This window comes from Arvicola amphibius, chromosome 6, assembly GCF_903992535.2.
Source record: "Arvicola amphibius chromosome 6, mArvAmp1.2, whole genome shotgun sequence".
Lineage (NCBI taxonomy): Eukaryota > Metazoa > Chordata > Mammalia > Rodentia > Cricetidae > Arvicola > Arvicola amphibius.
This window is the reverse complement of record NC_052052.2, coordinates 150,314,223-150,329,881: the sequence shown is the minus strand read 5'-3', so window position 1 is coordinate 150,329,881 and position 15,659 is coordinate 150,314,223. Positions and strand designations below refer to the sequence as shown.

Below are 15,659 nucleotides of genomic sequence, written 5' to 3'. Positions count from 1 at the left end.
CAGGTGGCTCACAACCATCTGTAATGAGATCTGGTGCCCTCTTCTGGCATAAAGTTGTACATTTAGATAGAGCACTAATATACATAACATAAATAAATCTAAAAAAAGAAAAAAGCTCAGTAAGAAAGGTAAATCTTAAAGGAAAGATTTATATGAAGTTAAGTCAGTAATAACCAAAATGTTGTTTACAACAAATCTTAAAATGCTTTGTAATAAAGCAATTTGACTTTCTTAGAAGATGGTCCACATGCAGTGAAATTTAGAAGGATCTGTCTCACTGTGTTAAATGTCTTTAACAGCACATGCAAAGTTAATCAGTATCACAGATTGGAGGTCAAAGGCTCAGAGGCTGAGCAGGGTCAGGATAATGAGAGCCACACAGGACATGGTTCTGGGTCAAGTAAAGATGGCACAGCTACCGCCCAAGGACTGGGTGTACACAATGTCACCATGGGAATGAGGGATTTGCTGTGACTACCTTTTCTGATTTGCTCCAATAGAAGCCATACATCAGGACTTTCAATGCAAAATTTTTTAGTGTTTTGAATGTTGGCAACTAAGTTATTATTAAGGTGATATAGCCCAAAGTTGTCACATACCAGGTTTGTGACTCTGGGAACTAATTTGTGCCTTGCGTGTAGGGCTTTCCTATATAAAATATGCATCCCGACAAACCTTACTTGGAAAGAACAAGAACAAAAATGATGAAAATAGGCTTGCTTGTAGCTATAATGCTGATTGGCCTGTACCCCAATGCCCAAACTCTCAGTTCCTCACTGTCCCATGTCAATCATGATATTCTAAGATGTTTATCTTAGGGGAGGTTGGGTTCAGGGTGGTGGGAACACTGGGGTGAGTTAGATACAGTTCCCAAATCAAATTATTCAGACTGAAGGAGTAAGGGATCAAAACCCAGACTAGAAGCAGGTGATCTCAGCAGAAGACAGGCCTAGAGGAAGGAACTGGTCCATCCTGGGAGTGTTCTGGGGAGAGGATTCAGTTGTGGAAGGGAGGCTGCAGCTGTTGGGAATGGTAAGCATGAGGTGGACCTGGATGTTTGGGACAGTGAGGTAGAGCTGTACCTCATAGTACAGGTAGAGGACATAGTATATAGTATAGGTAGAGGACATAGTACATAGTACATAGTACATAGTACAGGTAGAGTAGGCATTCGGCCTTCAAGAGGGGATGAGTACCAGGGCTCTTTCATTGATATAGTTGGGGTAGGAGATGGAGCCATATCTAGGGCCAGCCGGAGAACTTAATGCTGAGAGACAGGGTAAAATGCAGATGTGGCAGGCAAGGCCATTCTCCAGGAAGAGTGTGGACAGTGGGACTCCACTGTCAACTGTACAGGCTCTAGCTAGTTCCACACTGGACTCAGCTAGGGAACTTTGAGAGACTCCCTTTTTTTTTCTCCAAATAGAGAACACGGAATCTGATTCTTCAAGCTTCTGTGTGCTATAAAATGAAGGGGCAGACAGTGAAGATGGAATCATCCACCTGAAGTTATGAGCCTTGGGTTTCTACACCAGCTTAGAGGTAACTGCCATGTTGACCTGCTATTTGCCGGCCAGTGGTACTGGACATGGGCCAGGAAGAGAAGGTCTCCAGCCCTTTGTTTGCCAAATGCACAGCCATCTGACACACAGTTTATGCCCTAGTGACTAGTCTAGGAGGTCTCCCATGCAAAGTCCCCAAAGAACACATCTCACAGCGGATCTTCCTTTAAAGATAAAGTTATTCCACACCAGCATGGAGGCATGAGCCCATCATCTAGCACTTGGGAGGCAGAGGCAGAGGCAGGAGGATAACCACAAGTTAAAAGCCAGCCTGGCCCATACAGCAAGTTTTAGGCCATACAGGACTACATAGCACAGTCCTGTCTCTGAAAGCAAAAACAACAAGAAAATCAAGGTAGCAGTTGTTAGCTGATTATACCTTATAAGTAGGTCAGAGGCCAAAGATGGGGGTGAATCTGCTGATTTGTTAGTCAAACCACACACACACACACACACACACACACACACACACACACACACACGCACGCGCGCGCATGTGTCACAGGGCATATGTGGAGATGGTTAGAGGATAATTTGGAAGAGGATTTGGTTCTCTCCTCTTGTCATGTAGGTGCAAGCAATTGAACTCAGGTTGCCCATCTTGGCAGCAAGTGCCTTTATTTCCTGAGCCATCTTGCCTGCCCAGTCAGATTAATCTTCATGTAGTTGGGTAGAATTCAGATCAAACATACTTCAGCTTTCTTCATCTGTGGCTAAGCACTTGTTGCTATGCTTCTTAGCTCTTTGGAGAGGGTCCTACTCTGTTTGCTGTTTAGATCCAATCCAGTCATTCTGTTACCAGACATGATGGGTGTCACACCTTCGTGTAGCCAATACTTGAAAGGGAGGGGAGCGATCCATGACCTGCAGGGGCCAAAGGAGGCAGGATTCATTTTCAAAGCAGTGCTCTTTGAAATCGGCTGAAAAAACTTACATCAGAGTTGGTCCGTAGAGGGCACTAATGGAACAATATTTCCTTCCTGCTGTTGCTTTTTTAGGTTTTTTTGTATGTGATGTGTTTCATTTTAACAAATATGAACAGTAATAATGGCATTTATCACACTGGGATGAAAATAAAATATTTTTATGCTGGCTTTGATTCAGAAACCCTCATCTTAGGGAAATTGGCTTTGCTTTGATGTAGTTTCATAGAACTAATTAATTCTATAATTTGTACATTAACTTAATGACCTCTTACCCTGCCATTGAATCTTATACATTAATTATATGCTCAATCTGGGTTTAGGAATAATGTGTATTGATATGAAGCCTGTTTTGTTTCAATTATGAATTTGTTTTCACTCTTCCAAGTAGTCAAAAAAATCTAATTAAAAAAAAATGATGTTGACTCCTTGTCCGAATCTGTGTGTTTGAGTAGTTAGTTTTGGCTCTCTAGGGATTGATAGAATACTTACTCTGTTATAGTTAAGGATTGCCATAGATATGGCTTCATTGTGTCCCCAGAGGTTCATGTGTTAGAAGCCTCCAGTGCGCCCTGCTAAGCCAGTAGAACCTTTAGGAGATGAAGCCGAGTGGGAGGTCAGTTGGTCCTAGGTCATCGCCGTAGGAAGGGTTAACATGGCTCTTAGAGAGGCCGGCTTAGTTCCTGCAAAACTGAGCTGTGGAAAAGAGAATGCCCGGACCTCCACTCTCTCACTTCCTGCCTCATCATGTGACACACACCCGCCTTCAGACCTGTCACCTTGTGATAGAGTCAGAGGTCCCCTCCCCAGAGCCAAGGAGACAAGCACCCCATGCTCCCGAATCCCCAGGACTGTGAGGAAATTCCATCTCTGCTCTGTTTGAAAAAACCTGATCTTAGATATTCATTGTAGCCACGGAAGACAGACTAACAGTTTCCTCGCTTCGACAAGAGGAGATTGTGTCCACAGAGTCTTAACCAGAACTTTGTTCTGTGGCTTTGGGTAGACACATTTCCTTTTCATCCCTCAGTCTTCCCACCCACACAGGATTCTCATGGACTATTAGGTCATGGCCAAAACCCAAGACCTTGCAGGTTGGTGGTTTTGACTTGTTCCTGAGCTGGGTGCACACATGTCACCCAGGGAAAGAGTAGACTAAGGATGCTCCTTGCTGGTGGCTTCTGCCACATCTTGCAGCACTCAGTTTTGCAGTTGATGTTCTTAGGCAACAATGAGCCAACACTGGATGCCTCAGGCCACAAGAGGGCTTCATTGTGCCGGTGATGGATGACTCCCCAGGTCAGAAAGGAGCTCTGCTGGGCCAGGCCTTACAGACGAGCCGGAAAGTCTTGGGGGCTGCAGCATCAACACCTAACAGGGCGTCACTCCGGGGACCACTGTTGTTGGTTCAGTTCTGACATCTTTTTTTTTTTTTCATCTTATCGATAAAATAACACAAAATTTACCACGTCAACTGCTTGGAGCACATTCACATTGCGGGGGGGGGGGCTCATCCCCACCAGCTGTCACAGAACTCTGTTAATGAGAACTCCCCCCCCCCCCCAGTAGCTGTGTACCGGGGTCAAACACAGGCAGTTGATCGAGGGAAGGAAAAGACACACTGCTTGATTGTTTAATCTATCGCATGTGGTTGTTGTTAACAACGGAATTTTATAAATGAGATCGGGAAGATGTGTTACCAGGTAAATTATGCAGGCTAATCTGTCAGGGAGAAATCCTGGGACTCTTTGTATTCAGTTTTTCTCTTTGCTGCCTAGGCAAATGAAAACAATGCTCGCAGTTCATTTAAATAAAAAAAAAAAAAAACACGACGTATGCCCTTCCTCCTCCTCCTCCTGATCAGAGCCACTTTCTGGGTGTGAGCCACAGGAATTCACCGTGGCTATGCTAAGCACAGGGGACTTCACTGGATGGTCATACTAGCTGGAGAGGGTGGCTGGAAATGGACCGGAAGCAAGGCACTCAGTGCAGAGTGTCTGTAAGCAAAGTCACCTGCAGAGTCTCGCAGCAGAAGCAGTCTGGTCCAGGTGACACTGGTGGGACACACAGCTTCTCATTCAGTCAAACTTTTCTATCTTTTCTGTCCTCCTCATGGGGGAAGCGCCTGGTTACGTTACCTCAGGTCATGAGTCTGCCCCAAAGCGAGGGTAAGCAAGCTGCTTTATCACACGGAGAGAATGTACTCAGCTGCCCAAACCCAACGAAAGCACACTTGAGTGGCAGCCTTTGCTAGGACAAAGTGATAGAAATGGACATTTCCAGACCTGTCCCTACTTCCTAGGTGTTTCATAGGCAAGGACTTCATTTGCTCCTCGTGGTATGTGTGGTAGATAGCTTTTTCCGGGGTAGATAACGAAGCTAGAAGGACGGGAGCTGGTTTCTCACAGCAGTTATGAAGGAGCTCAGTCTTCAACCCCAGGCCTGCCTTCGGCTACAAGTCCATGCACTGATTGCTTCAGGAACAAGAGCTTCATTTTGGCCTATGGTGTGAGGGGACACAGTTCACCCTGGAAGGAAGGCAGGCCAGCTGTCATAGCATGGCGGTGAGAATGTGAGTCAGTGCTTGCTTGCCTCTCAGGGACCGGGAAGCAGTGAGCAGACCAGATGCGGAAATGGTTTTCAAGACTTCAAGGACCCCCTCTAATGACCAGCTTCCTGCAGCGAAACTCCACCTCCTAAGATCTGACAGCTTCCGAAGGAAAGGTGAGAAAGGCCTGGGTACAGGAATTGCTTCCTCTGGGGACTGTCACTTATCTTTTGGGCCCAGTGGAAACGCCCGTAGCTTTAGTTTCTCCACAGAGCAGCCGTTTCCAGCCTGAAGAGTTCTGGTTCAGCAGTATGTTCACAAGGATTCCTGTCAGGCACCGTATTGTCCGTAAGTGGGTACAAAAGGCTCTCTGTAGGGACTGAGACAGTTTCTGAACGCAGTGTAAAAAGCTTTTGTGAATTAGTATTTATTTTGTCTTGGCTTAGGTCTTCCTTCTCTTTCTTTTTTGTTTTTTACTAAGCTCCTTCTTTGCTTTTTTTAAACAAGAAGGAGAAGTGAACCGCACTGTACTATGTGCGAAAGGTAGCTGTCGTTTAACACTGAACCAGAAACTCCGTGATCATGGAGATGTTTGCTTTCTTATGGCTGTGGTCTTAGCACGTGCTAGCTGGCCGGTAACAGATGCTCAATGACATTTATAGATGACATGCTGACATTTGCAATGGTTATATCTCTTATCAAAGAATTGACTATGTTTCTGACCCCCAAAGCCAGTCTAGGCCAAACAAGATTCTCCATCTCACAAACTAAGGGATTTAGATGGGAGACAGAGAACTTGGGTGTCCTTACCACAAGAGGGGCCAGGGCTAGGACCTGTGTAAGAGCAGGTCAGGACCATGGGATGGCAGAGCTGTGTCAGCAGAAAAAGAAAACCCATGGGACAGCAAGACAGCTTAGCTGATAAAGGCGCTTGCTGCTCGGTGGGACAACCTTAGTTTAACCCGCAGAATGCTCACCCGCTGTGGAAGGAGAGTTGTCCACAAGTTGTCTGTCCTCTGGTCTCCACATGTGTGCTGTGGCACATGAGACGTAAAACATGTGGTTATTAAAAGAAAAAAAATCCAAACGAGATTTGTTGTCCACCCCCCAACTCCAGTTGCCCTTGCCTGCCAAGATCTTTTGCCTTTTTAGGTTTAAATTTAAAAATAAAGTCAAGAATAAAATGTGAAAGTTGAGATCTTTCTTTACTTTTTGACGTCAAACAACAGAGGACAGTAAAGTTCCTCCAGATAGGAACCCAGGGAGGAGAGTGATTCCCCCAAGATGGAAGACCAGGGAGGTGACACGGACAGACAGGTACATCCACTTCCTGCTTCAGGAGAAGTTCCCATCCATGATGCAGTCTGGGAGAATCTCCAAACTGAAGAGTCTAAGAAAATGCCTGGAAACTGCAAGAGAGAGGGGGAGGGAGGGAGAGAAACACAGAGAGAGAGAGAGAGAGAGAGAGAGAGAGAGAGAGAGAGAGAGAGAGAGGAGAGAGAGAGAGAGAGAGAGAGAGAATATCTATCTTCAGAGAACCTCTTTTGAGTTCATCAGGGAACTGACCACTACATGAGAATGAGAATGTAAAGGGGAATTTGATGGGCACTTACAAAGGCCCATGGTCAGTACCTGCTATCAACAGCCAGACTCGAAAACCCCTCCACTCACGGGGCATAGGGCAGAGGGACACAGAAGAATCCATCTTGTCTCCCTTTTATAACAAAGCCTTGGATCAACAATTGCCTTCTTTTACTCAATAAGTCTTTAATGAAAAATCTGAAATAATCAATCCTTTTTGAATAACTCTAGGACCCTGGGAGTTAAAAAAAAGGTCCAACTTTTGAGGTATAAATGTTTGAGGAGACCCGGACGAACGCCATTATAATGCCCTTTTGTATCTATGGGCTAATCTGTCAGTTGGATATAGGCTGTGAGAAGATGGATTTCTGCATCTCTATGATGCAGAGTTGGAAGGTATCACAGACACACAACGGCTTATAAAGAAATAAGATGATAAAGGAGAGGCAGTGACATTATACAACGACTCAGGTTTGAAATGTGGCTCAGCTGGAGTGTGCTGGCCTAGAGTGGGAGAGGTCTTTGGCTCAGTCCCCAGCACCTCCAAAACCAAAATCAAACCTCAGCTAAGCCTCTAAAAAAGAAAAAAAAATGAGATAGCCATAACAAAAGCAATATATAGTTGTTAAGACCTACCCAGAGGAATGTGTGCTGATTTAAAGCTATGTGATAGTCACAGACGCAGAAAACAGACTAGGGATTAGGGATCCCGGTGTCGTTGTATGTAACAAGCATTCTAGTTACTTGCTGATGACCAAGCCATCTACTCCCTTCACAGCATTGTAAGTGATTATTATAGGTATAAAGCCACTTTTAATAATCCCGAAGCTGCCTGCATACATCACGTGAGAACACTTGCCAGTGCAGGTGTCTGACAGTGCCTTCTGTATCCACTGACCTGTACAATCCCCAAATAAAAAAGTTATTATTTAATCACTACCTCCTCACCGTGCATAAATCACAGTATAGCTTCAAAGACATGCTGATTTGGGAGACAAAGATGCTTTTGTGTTAGTGTCTACATTCCCAGCAAGATCGAATGCTAATATCTGCGTGCATTTATATTCATGTTCTTACTGTTTGTAGGGAGATTTTTAAAGAACAAAATGGAAGCTTTGCTTCACCCTGACTCCAAGGCGGGGGGGGGGGGGCAGGTGGGGAACAAAGCTAAACAAAACAAAACAAAAAAAACCCCTAAATCTCTAGGCAAACTTTGGGATTCTCTGACTATCACCCCTCGCACGGCAAAACCCTGAGATCCAAGCTATCCTTTAGTCTTCTGTTCTCCAGGTGACTGCATTCACACGCCAGTGAGCTAAGCCGGCAGGAAAGGGCCTGGTTTCTGTTTCTGAGTTACAGAACCATAGGGGAATAATCCAACACTCTTGTTTCCTGCAATGAGGAACAAACCACCCCTTCAGGAGCACACTGCTTCTTCTCTCCTTTCTCTCCTGTTCCCAAGCATCTTCTATCCGCTGGCTTTGATGTAGTAAAGAAGACAGTTCGATGCTTTGACATGGAAAATGGCTGACATTTTCTTCTGGTAGGGTGTTATCATGAGCAAAGTGACACCCGACACAGGTTTGGACTGGTTTTAACAACTCAGAGACATTTTAGAACAGAGATCTCTCTGAGCAGCTGCCAGTGTTGAAAGAAGCCGTGGTTGCCCAGTGCACCACAGCCAGTCTTTCTTCCCAGTTTACGTGAATGCTTTTGCCGGGGACTGGTGTTGCAGGCAATGTGATGCCCCCCTGAGACAGTCTTGTTATGGTTGTCACCCTACTTTTAATTTAAAGAGCAGTGATCATTTCCAGGGTTGTTGGCTGGGGAGCGCCTCTCAAAGGCAGTCCTAAAGGGAAGTTTTACCCCTCAGATTGCCCCTATTGTCATCTCCAGCTTCTGTTGCTACACTCTTAGGAATGTTACTGTAGAGCCTCCCTTCCAAAGGAGTGTCACTGTGGATCCCCCACCCAGAGCGTCACTGTACTTCAATCTTTTCCTCAAGTGCTAGCTACAAGAGTGCTTTCCCTCCCTAAGAAGTTCTCCCTCTTCCAGCATGCTCCTCAACCGTGCCCTAGAAGACCCCAAAGCTTCCTGTGCTGTCAAAGGTGCAGATTGCCCTTATCTTGCTTATTCCAGACAGTGGCAGGGTAGGTAGGCAGCGTGTGAGGAGTTACAGTTTCGACTCACCCGGCCCTTCCCTTAATCTGTGTGTACTGATAAGAAGGGAAGAAAGTATAGGGAATTTCCAATTGCTTAGAGAGTGACTGTTGCGGGGCTGAAACTTGGGGATGCTGCACTGTGCTGGCTTAAGGCTCTAAGGCAAGTGGTTCTCAATCTTCCTGACACCGCGGCCCTTTACATACAGTTCCAACCATAAAATCAGTTCGTTGCTACTTCATAACTCACTTTGCTACTGTTATAAATTGTAAGTAAATATCTGACATGCAGGATGTCTAAGGTGTGACCCCTGTGGGGATCACGACCGACAGCTTGAGAATTGCTGCTCTAAAGGGGTTCTTGGGGCATATATCTGATGGCTAGCCCATGGAACTTGGTGTGAGACAGGAAGGATATTGGTGGGAGGACAGAACTATGTGTCCAGGTGGAGGAGCATCTGCGTCAATCCTATGGGTACTAAGACCAAGATCAGATTTCTGCGGGCTATTTAGCATTGCTATTTAGGTTATTTAGAGAAAATATTGGCATTCACTGGGGTGTGTGGTTCTCATGGAGACAGGATTATTCTTTTTAAAAAAATGGTCTCAGAAGGATTTCTGCCCATGAAATCCTTGTCTAGGTCTGTATCTGGTGCCCCAAAGCCTTCTGGAATAAGTATCTCATTTAATACTTAGAGCAACCCTCATCAGCAAGGATGAGAATCCAGGCAGAGCGACTTCCGGGTTCCATGGTTCATCTCTTTTTATAGAGACAGGAAGACTCTCTGATGTCCCATCTATGCACTGACACATTTCCTGGGGCCAGGCACTCCCGTCTCCACTTTACCGCTGTGGTAATTGTTCAGATTATGGATTACATACTAGATGTGGTCGTGTTGAAGAACATGCAAGCGGAGGTCAGGCAGACAGGTCACTATGCTCACTAGCTGATGTGTTAACTTTGAACAAGCCCCACAGATTTCTGAGCATCGCTTTCCACAGTTGAGCTAGAGATGTGCAGGCCTGCCTGTGAGGAAGTTTTGCCAGATGTTTGATGTCATAAGGTGTGCGTGCACGTGCGCGTGTGCGTGTGCGTGTGCATGCGTGTGTGGTGTGTGTTTGGGGGGGCACAGAGGCTTTTGAGTTTATGCTAGGTCTCTGTTCACTTGCAGAGTAAGATGACACATTGTTCTCACTACTGCTCCAGCCCTAGCACACAGTGGGCACAAAGGAGAAATCCTGGCTCAGTGAATAACATGCTAGCCGAAGGGACTTCCTACTCTTCTAAGTTTTAGTGGAATTTCAAGTGAAGGAGTTCAGAATGTGGAAGACCGTGCCTCTAATCTTTCAGATTCTGGCAGTCGGGGACGGGGGGGGGGGGGGGGGGGAAGCAGTGTCTAAGCCCTGAATCTTGGGGATACATAGGCTGACGTCTCTGTGATCTGCTCCAGTTAGGGCGCAGGCGGGGTGCAGGAAACCATAGGCGCCGGCAGAGGGCGCCAGATTCCCGCAGAGCATGTGGCACCGCGTTTGGGGTGCTTGCGGGGCGCGGGTCACGGGCTGCACTCGTGAGTTGACCGTAGAAGCGCCTCGGCGGGCGGAGCACGCAGCGAGCGGCCCGGGAGCTGGCGCAGGGTTGGCAGAGTCGCGGAGCGTGGCCTCCTGGAGCGGTAAGCACCCGTGTCCCGGGGCTCCTCGTACCCCAGTTGCGGGGCACTCAGAGACAACGCAGTGACGCAAAGCGGGCAGCTGTCCGGGGCTTGCGAGGCGTGGGTGTGGGCAGCGTCCGCTTTAACCCCGAACTTTGGGTGGAACTTGGGGTTGACCTGAAGAGGCGCTGAGTGCAGGGACCCAAATTCGGCTTACTAAAGATTTGAACGTCAGGATTTGTCCCTTGGGTTCTGTCTTGATCCGGGGTTCCCAGGGTGGGCAAGGTAGCCAGAGGGGGCAAAGCGATCACGTAGGCATCCCATAGCTCTGCTCCAGCTGCGCCATCAGGGAACCACATGTGGCTGTAGCCCGCCACTCTTCCTGTCAAGCTGAGCCCATCCCCAGGGCCAGGAGGGGATGCAGAGGCAGGGTGGCCCGTGCCCTCGCCTACCTGAAGCTCTTGCCGCTGCTGACAGGGAGCGCCACGGGGAGGCTTGGGGGTTCAGCCCTAAGACCTAGGAGCCAAAGGGAGCCAAGCACTGAGTTCCCTCAGACAGAACAGAAAGCTGTCCCAGCCCTGGTGCTGCCTTTCTGAGAGCCCCAGGGGCAGCAATATGTAGGTGGCTAAGGTAGCAGGAGGGCGCAGGTTCCCGCGTACCTGGTCTGGGATTCCTTACCCAAATCCAGCCCAGAGATTTTTTGTACATCAGGAGGGGAACACTTGCTAGGCCACCTGGATTCACTGTGGGAGCTCCAGGGGTTTTGGGAGAGGCGACCCCAAAGCAAGGTAGGTGGTCTTGACAGACTTGCCCAGGAGTTGAGCTGGTTTTTAACGTTGCTAAACATGCGAGCTGTATATCATCTTCGTGAACAACTTTGTATTTTCCTTTGCTTTTTAGGGCATCGTGATAGATGGGGCTCCAGGGACTTGGGGGAGAAATACATGTATTTTAGGCTGTGTCTCGGAGGAAGAGACTGCAACCCTGAAACGTGACTATAATTGACCAGGAAGAGGCCTCAGATTCTGGAGTTAAAGGCTTAGAATGTGCTGAAAACCCAGTGCTATCCGTGGGGAATCTAGGGATCAGCCAGTGCCCGGGAGAGTGACCTGGAGCACGGAACCCAGAAGACAGATGGAAAGCAAGAAGGTCCTTTTCCCGGCATGGCTCGGGTTGCTACAGGGAAGCTCCTGATAGAACACCTCCGTCCTCTAGTCCGGGCAGTAATTGGGGCTAGGCAAGGGGCTGCTGCCTGGTGAGTGACCAGGGGAAGAACACAAGGAAGTGCTTTCTGTCTGGAAGATGGCTCTGAACACTTCTACCATGGATGGAGCCGGGCTGGCCGTGGAGAGGGATTTCTCCTTTCGCGTCCTTACAGCCTGTTTCCTGTCACTGCTCATCCTGTCAACTCTCCTGGGGAATACCCTTGTCTGTGCGGCTGTCATCAGGTTTCGACACCTGCGGTCCAAGGTGACCAACTTCTTTGTCATCTCTCTAGCTGTGTCAGATCTCTTGGTGGCTGTCTTGGTCATGCCCTGGAAAGCCGTGGCTGAAATTGCTGGCTTTTGGCCCTTTGGGTCCTTTTGCAACGTTTGGGTAGCCTTTGACATAATGTGTTCCACTGCATCCATCCTTAACCTCTGTGTGATCAGCGTGGACAGGTACTGGGCTATTTCCAGCCCTTTCCAGTATGAGAGGAAGATGACCCCCAAGGCAGCCTTCGTCTTGATCAGCATAGCCTGGACTCTGTCTGTCCTCATCTCCTTTATCCCAGTGCAGTTAAGCTGGCACAAGGCGAAACCCACGTGGCCCTTGGATGACAATTCCACTTTCCTGGGAGACACCGAGGATGCCAACTGTGACACCAGGTTGAGCAGGACGTACGCCATTTCTTCCTCCCTCATAAGCTTTTACATCCCCGTAGCCATCATGATTGTCACCTACACCAGTATCTACAGGATCGCCCAGAAACAAATCCGGCGCATCTCAGCCTTGGAGAGGGCAGCGGTCCATGCCAAGAACTGCCAGACCACCACGGGTAACGGAAACCCCGCGGAATGTTCTCAGTCAGAAAGTTCCTTTAAGATGTCCTTCAAGAGAGAGACCAAAGTGCTGAAGACACTGTCGGTGATCATGGGGGTGTTCGTGTGCTGCTGGCTCCCCTTCTTCATCTCAAACTGCATGGTCCCCTTCTGTGGGTCTGAGGAGACTCAGCCATTTTGCATTGATTCCATCACCTTTGATGTGTTTGTGTGGTTTGGCTGGGCAAATTCTTCCTTGAACCCCATTATTTATGCCTTTAATGCTGATTTCCAAAAGGCATTCTCCACCCTCTTAGGATGCTATACACTCTGTCCTACAACGAGTAACGCCATAGAGACAGTTAGCATCAACAACAACGGGGCTGTGATGTTTTCCAGCCACCACGAGCCCCGAGGCTCCATCTCCAAGGACTGCAATCTGGTTTATCTGATCCCTCATGCCGTGGGTTCCTCCGAGGATCTGAAGAAGGAGGAGGCAGGTGGAATAGCTAAACCACTGGAGAAACTGTCCCCGGCCTTATCGGTCATATTGGATTATGACACCGATGTCTCTCTAGAGAAGATCCAACCTGTCACACACAGTGGTCAGCACCCGACCTGAATTCTGGGTCCTCATCTCTGAAGCTAGGATTTTCCTTGAGCTTGCTCGTAAGGAATTACGGTCTGGTGGGACTGTGAGCCACCACGAGATCCCTCTGCTGCTTCTGAACAATTGCAAAGCTTCCAGTGTGTTTTCTAGGGACACGTCAAGAGCCACAGGGGAAGTGACTTTGGCTCTGAAATCATTTTTGAAACTTACTGTTTTTAGGACATTACAAAAAAAGATAGGGTCAAGAGTCAACAGTAAACAACTTCACTTAGAAATCAAAACTTTCCTAGGAAGGAAGTGAGAGAGTTGAGTTTGCTGTGTTCAAACAGGTGCTAAAACTGTCCGAGCAGTTTTCAGATTGTAAAGGTAGGTGCATGCCTTCGTTAATTATTTCTACAATAATAATCGAGCCTTACAGCAAGAGTGGAATTTCTCTTTTTCAGGATTGACAGATGTTCTGTTGGTAATGGTTTTATTTATTTATTATTATTTATTTATTTATTGCATTATATGGATATTTTAAATTTATCATAGTGAATCTATATTTATCATATTTAATAGAACAAACCAGTGTGTTCCGAGACTGAACAGTCCTTTGTACTAGCACTTTATGAGCCCGTGAAACAAAGACACAGACTCCGAGATTCTGAGTTATGAACTGCTTCTAGAAAACACAGCAAAGACTGATGTGGTGGCTGCCTAACTCCACACGGACATGAATGCATACAAGATGAGAAGTGACTAATGCCACCAATGCTCCCTACCCTAAAAAATATTTTGAAAAGATTTTTTTTTTTTTAAAAAAAGAAACTACTATTGTGTGCTGAGTGTCTTAAAAGGCAGAAGTTTCCCGGGGTGAATTTGCACTTCTGTAAATATCTCTGTAAAAGCCAGCTCAAGAAGAATACAACTTTACATTTCTGTCTTTGGATGGTGAGGAAGAGCCTATGCCACTTTGTATTTATGTAAAATAATTGGCCCTCCCTGTCGTTCCTCATTTCATGCTTGAAATAGCTTTCTGAAACAAACAAATGGCTGTCCAGGATTAAGATCTGCAGTGGGCATGAGCTGTAAATTCACGGGTCACGGCCGCCCCTCCGCTGGGAAGTGTTCATCACTGGTTCTTCTGCTGTTCCTTTCTAACCAAGCCAGCTGCTCAAGGGGCTACTTTTGTAGAGCTTTAACCTGAATTTAGTACCCCCTTTTTGAAAAAGCTCTTCAATGTTGGTGGGAAACCAGCTAATGAACGGTGCCCCATCGTCACGTAAGATGCTTCTGCTGGTGGGAGGACCAGAAGAGCCCTTCCCCTGTGTTTTGAGCACCCCAGGGCCATCAGCATCCCTAGTCACAAACGCTATTTTTTTCCTCTGTGCTTTTGAATCTAGTTTCCACATCACAGCCTGGACTGCAAAAAGTACCATCAAGTCCCCTCATGTGGGGATGCGAACTCATGTGGGGCATGCAACAGTTTCCTTTCTGAAATGTTTACACGGTGTTCTTGCTAAGCAGTTAGTTCCATGTGGACCGGACTGATGAAAAGGGCAGAGCTTGCTGTCAGCACCTCCTGCCTGGGGTCTGTGTCATTCTGTATTTTGAATGTTTTCTCAGCTCAGCTGCTTGTATGCTTTCTTACAATAAAAAATATTTTGTGAATTCAAATCAACCTCAGTGGAGCTGTGTTGCATTTGTTAAACACATATTAAAAGCTAGGCTGTTTCAGGTTGACAGCTAGGGAAGCGAGGACGTCTCAGATACGCTTTCCTTGCTTAAGACGGGAATCTCTCTTGCATTTGCCCTAAGCTGCTTTTGGTTATTTCAGTGGAAACTCGTGCCGCACACTTTCCTTGTATTTTAACCATGTTCTGAAAAAGAAACCTTTGTCCACTTGAGGAATCAATCTGCTTCTCATTTTTGGCTCTTTCTTTTTAAGAGATTATTTGTAAATGGAGTAGACTTTTAGAAAAAGATGGCTTGCTCTGGGTGACTGATTTCATGTCTGACAGCAGCCACTTCGCGTGCAAGTGGTGCTTACTTCCAAATGCAGCTAGAAATGACCTGTTCTACAGAACTCATGGGTTGCGATGCTGGGATCGCCACGATGATTAACAGGCACACCCTTGGATTCTGTCAATGCGACTTCCCTCCTAACTCAAAGCGGGAAAGGGCTCAGCAGCTGGGGATGCAGAAATTAAGGGTTAAGTTTATAATCTGGAATATCACACAGCAGATGGCATCTCTATAGAGTCCCCGCTTGCTTCTCTCAGGCTCTGGCTCTCAGTGAACACACATCTGGAATGAGCACAAGGAAAGCCTTGTACCTTTTCTTCATACCTCATGACTTCTGGAGGGCTTTCCTCCTAGGGGCTCACCACGGTCCAGGCAGGAGCTCAGCCACAGGCTACAGTGCTCAGGCAAGGCTGTCACTGTAGAGCCCATGAAACCTGACCCAAGGGCCTCCCTTTAATAGGCTATTTAGAAGTGATTTTAAATCATCATAAAATGCAGCACACCTTGCTTGCCTTGAACAAGATGTACTTTGTGTTTCTCGGATACTGGATTGATCTAGACCATCTAAAGAGTGCTAGTTCTGAAAGCTATAGAAGTAA

General features: G+C 47.0%; 1 protein-coding gene across 1 annotated transcript; it reads left to right on the top strand.

Moving 5' to 3' along the window:
* The first annotated feature begins 11,724 nt into the window (after window positions 1-11,724).
* Window positions 11,725-13,065, top strand: Drd1 (dopamine receptor D1). The gene has a single exon (XM_038335546.1). The coding sequence runs from the start codon at window positions 11,725-11,727 to the stop codon at window positions 13,063-13,065; it is 1,341 nt and encodes a 446-aa protein (XP_038191474.1).
* Window positions 13,066-15,659: the final 2,594 nt, after the last annotated feature.

Excerpts from the sequence above, each read along its gene's own strand:
- Drd1 (XM_038335546.1), top strand. The coding sequence starts at position 11,725 with ATGGCTCTGAACACTTCTACCATGGATGGAGCCGGGCTGGCCGTGGAG.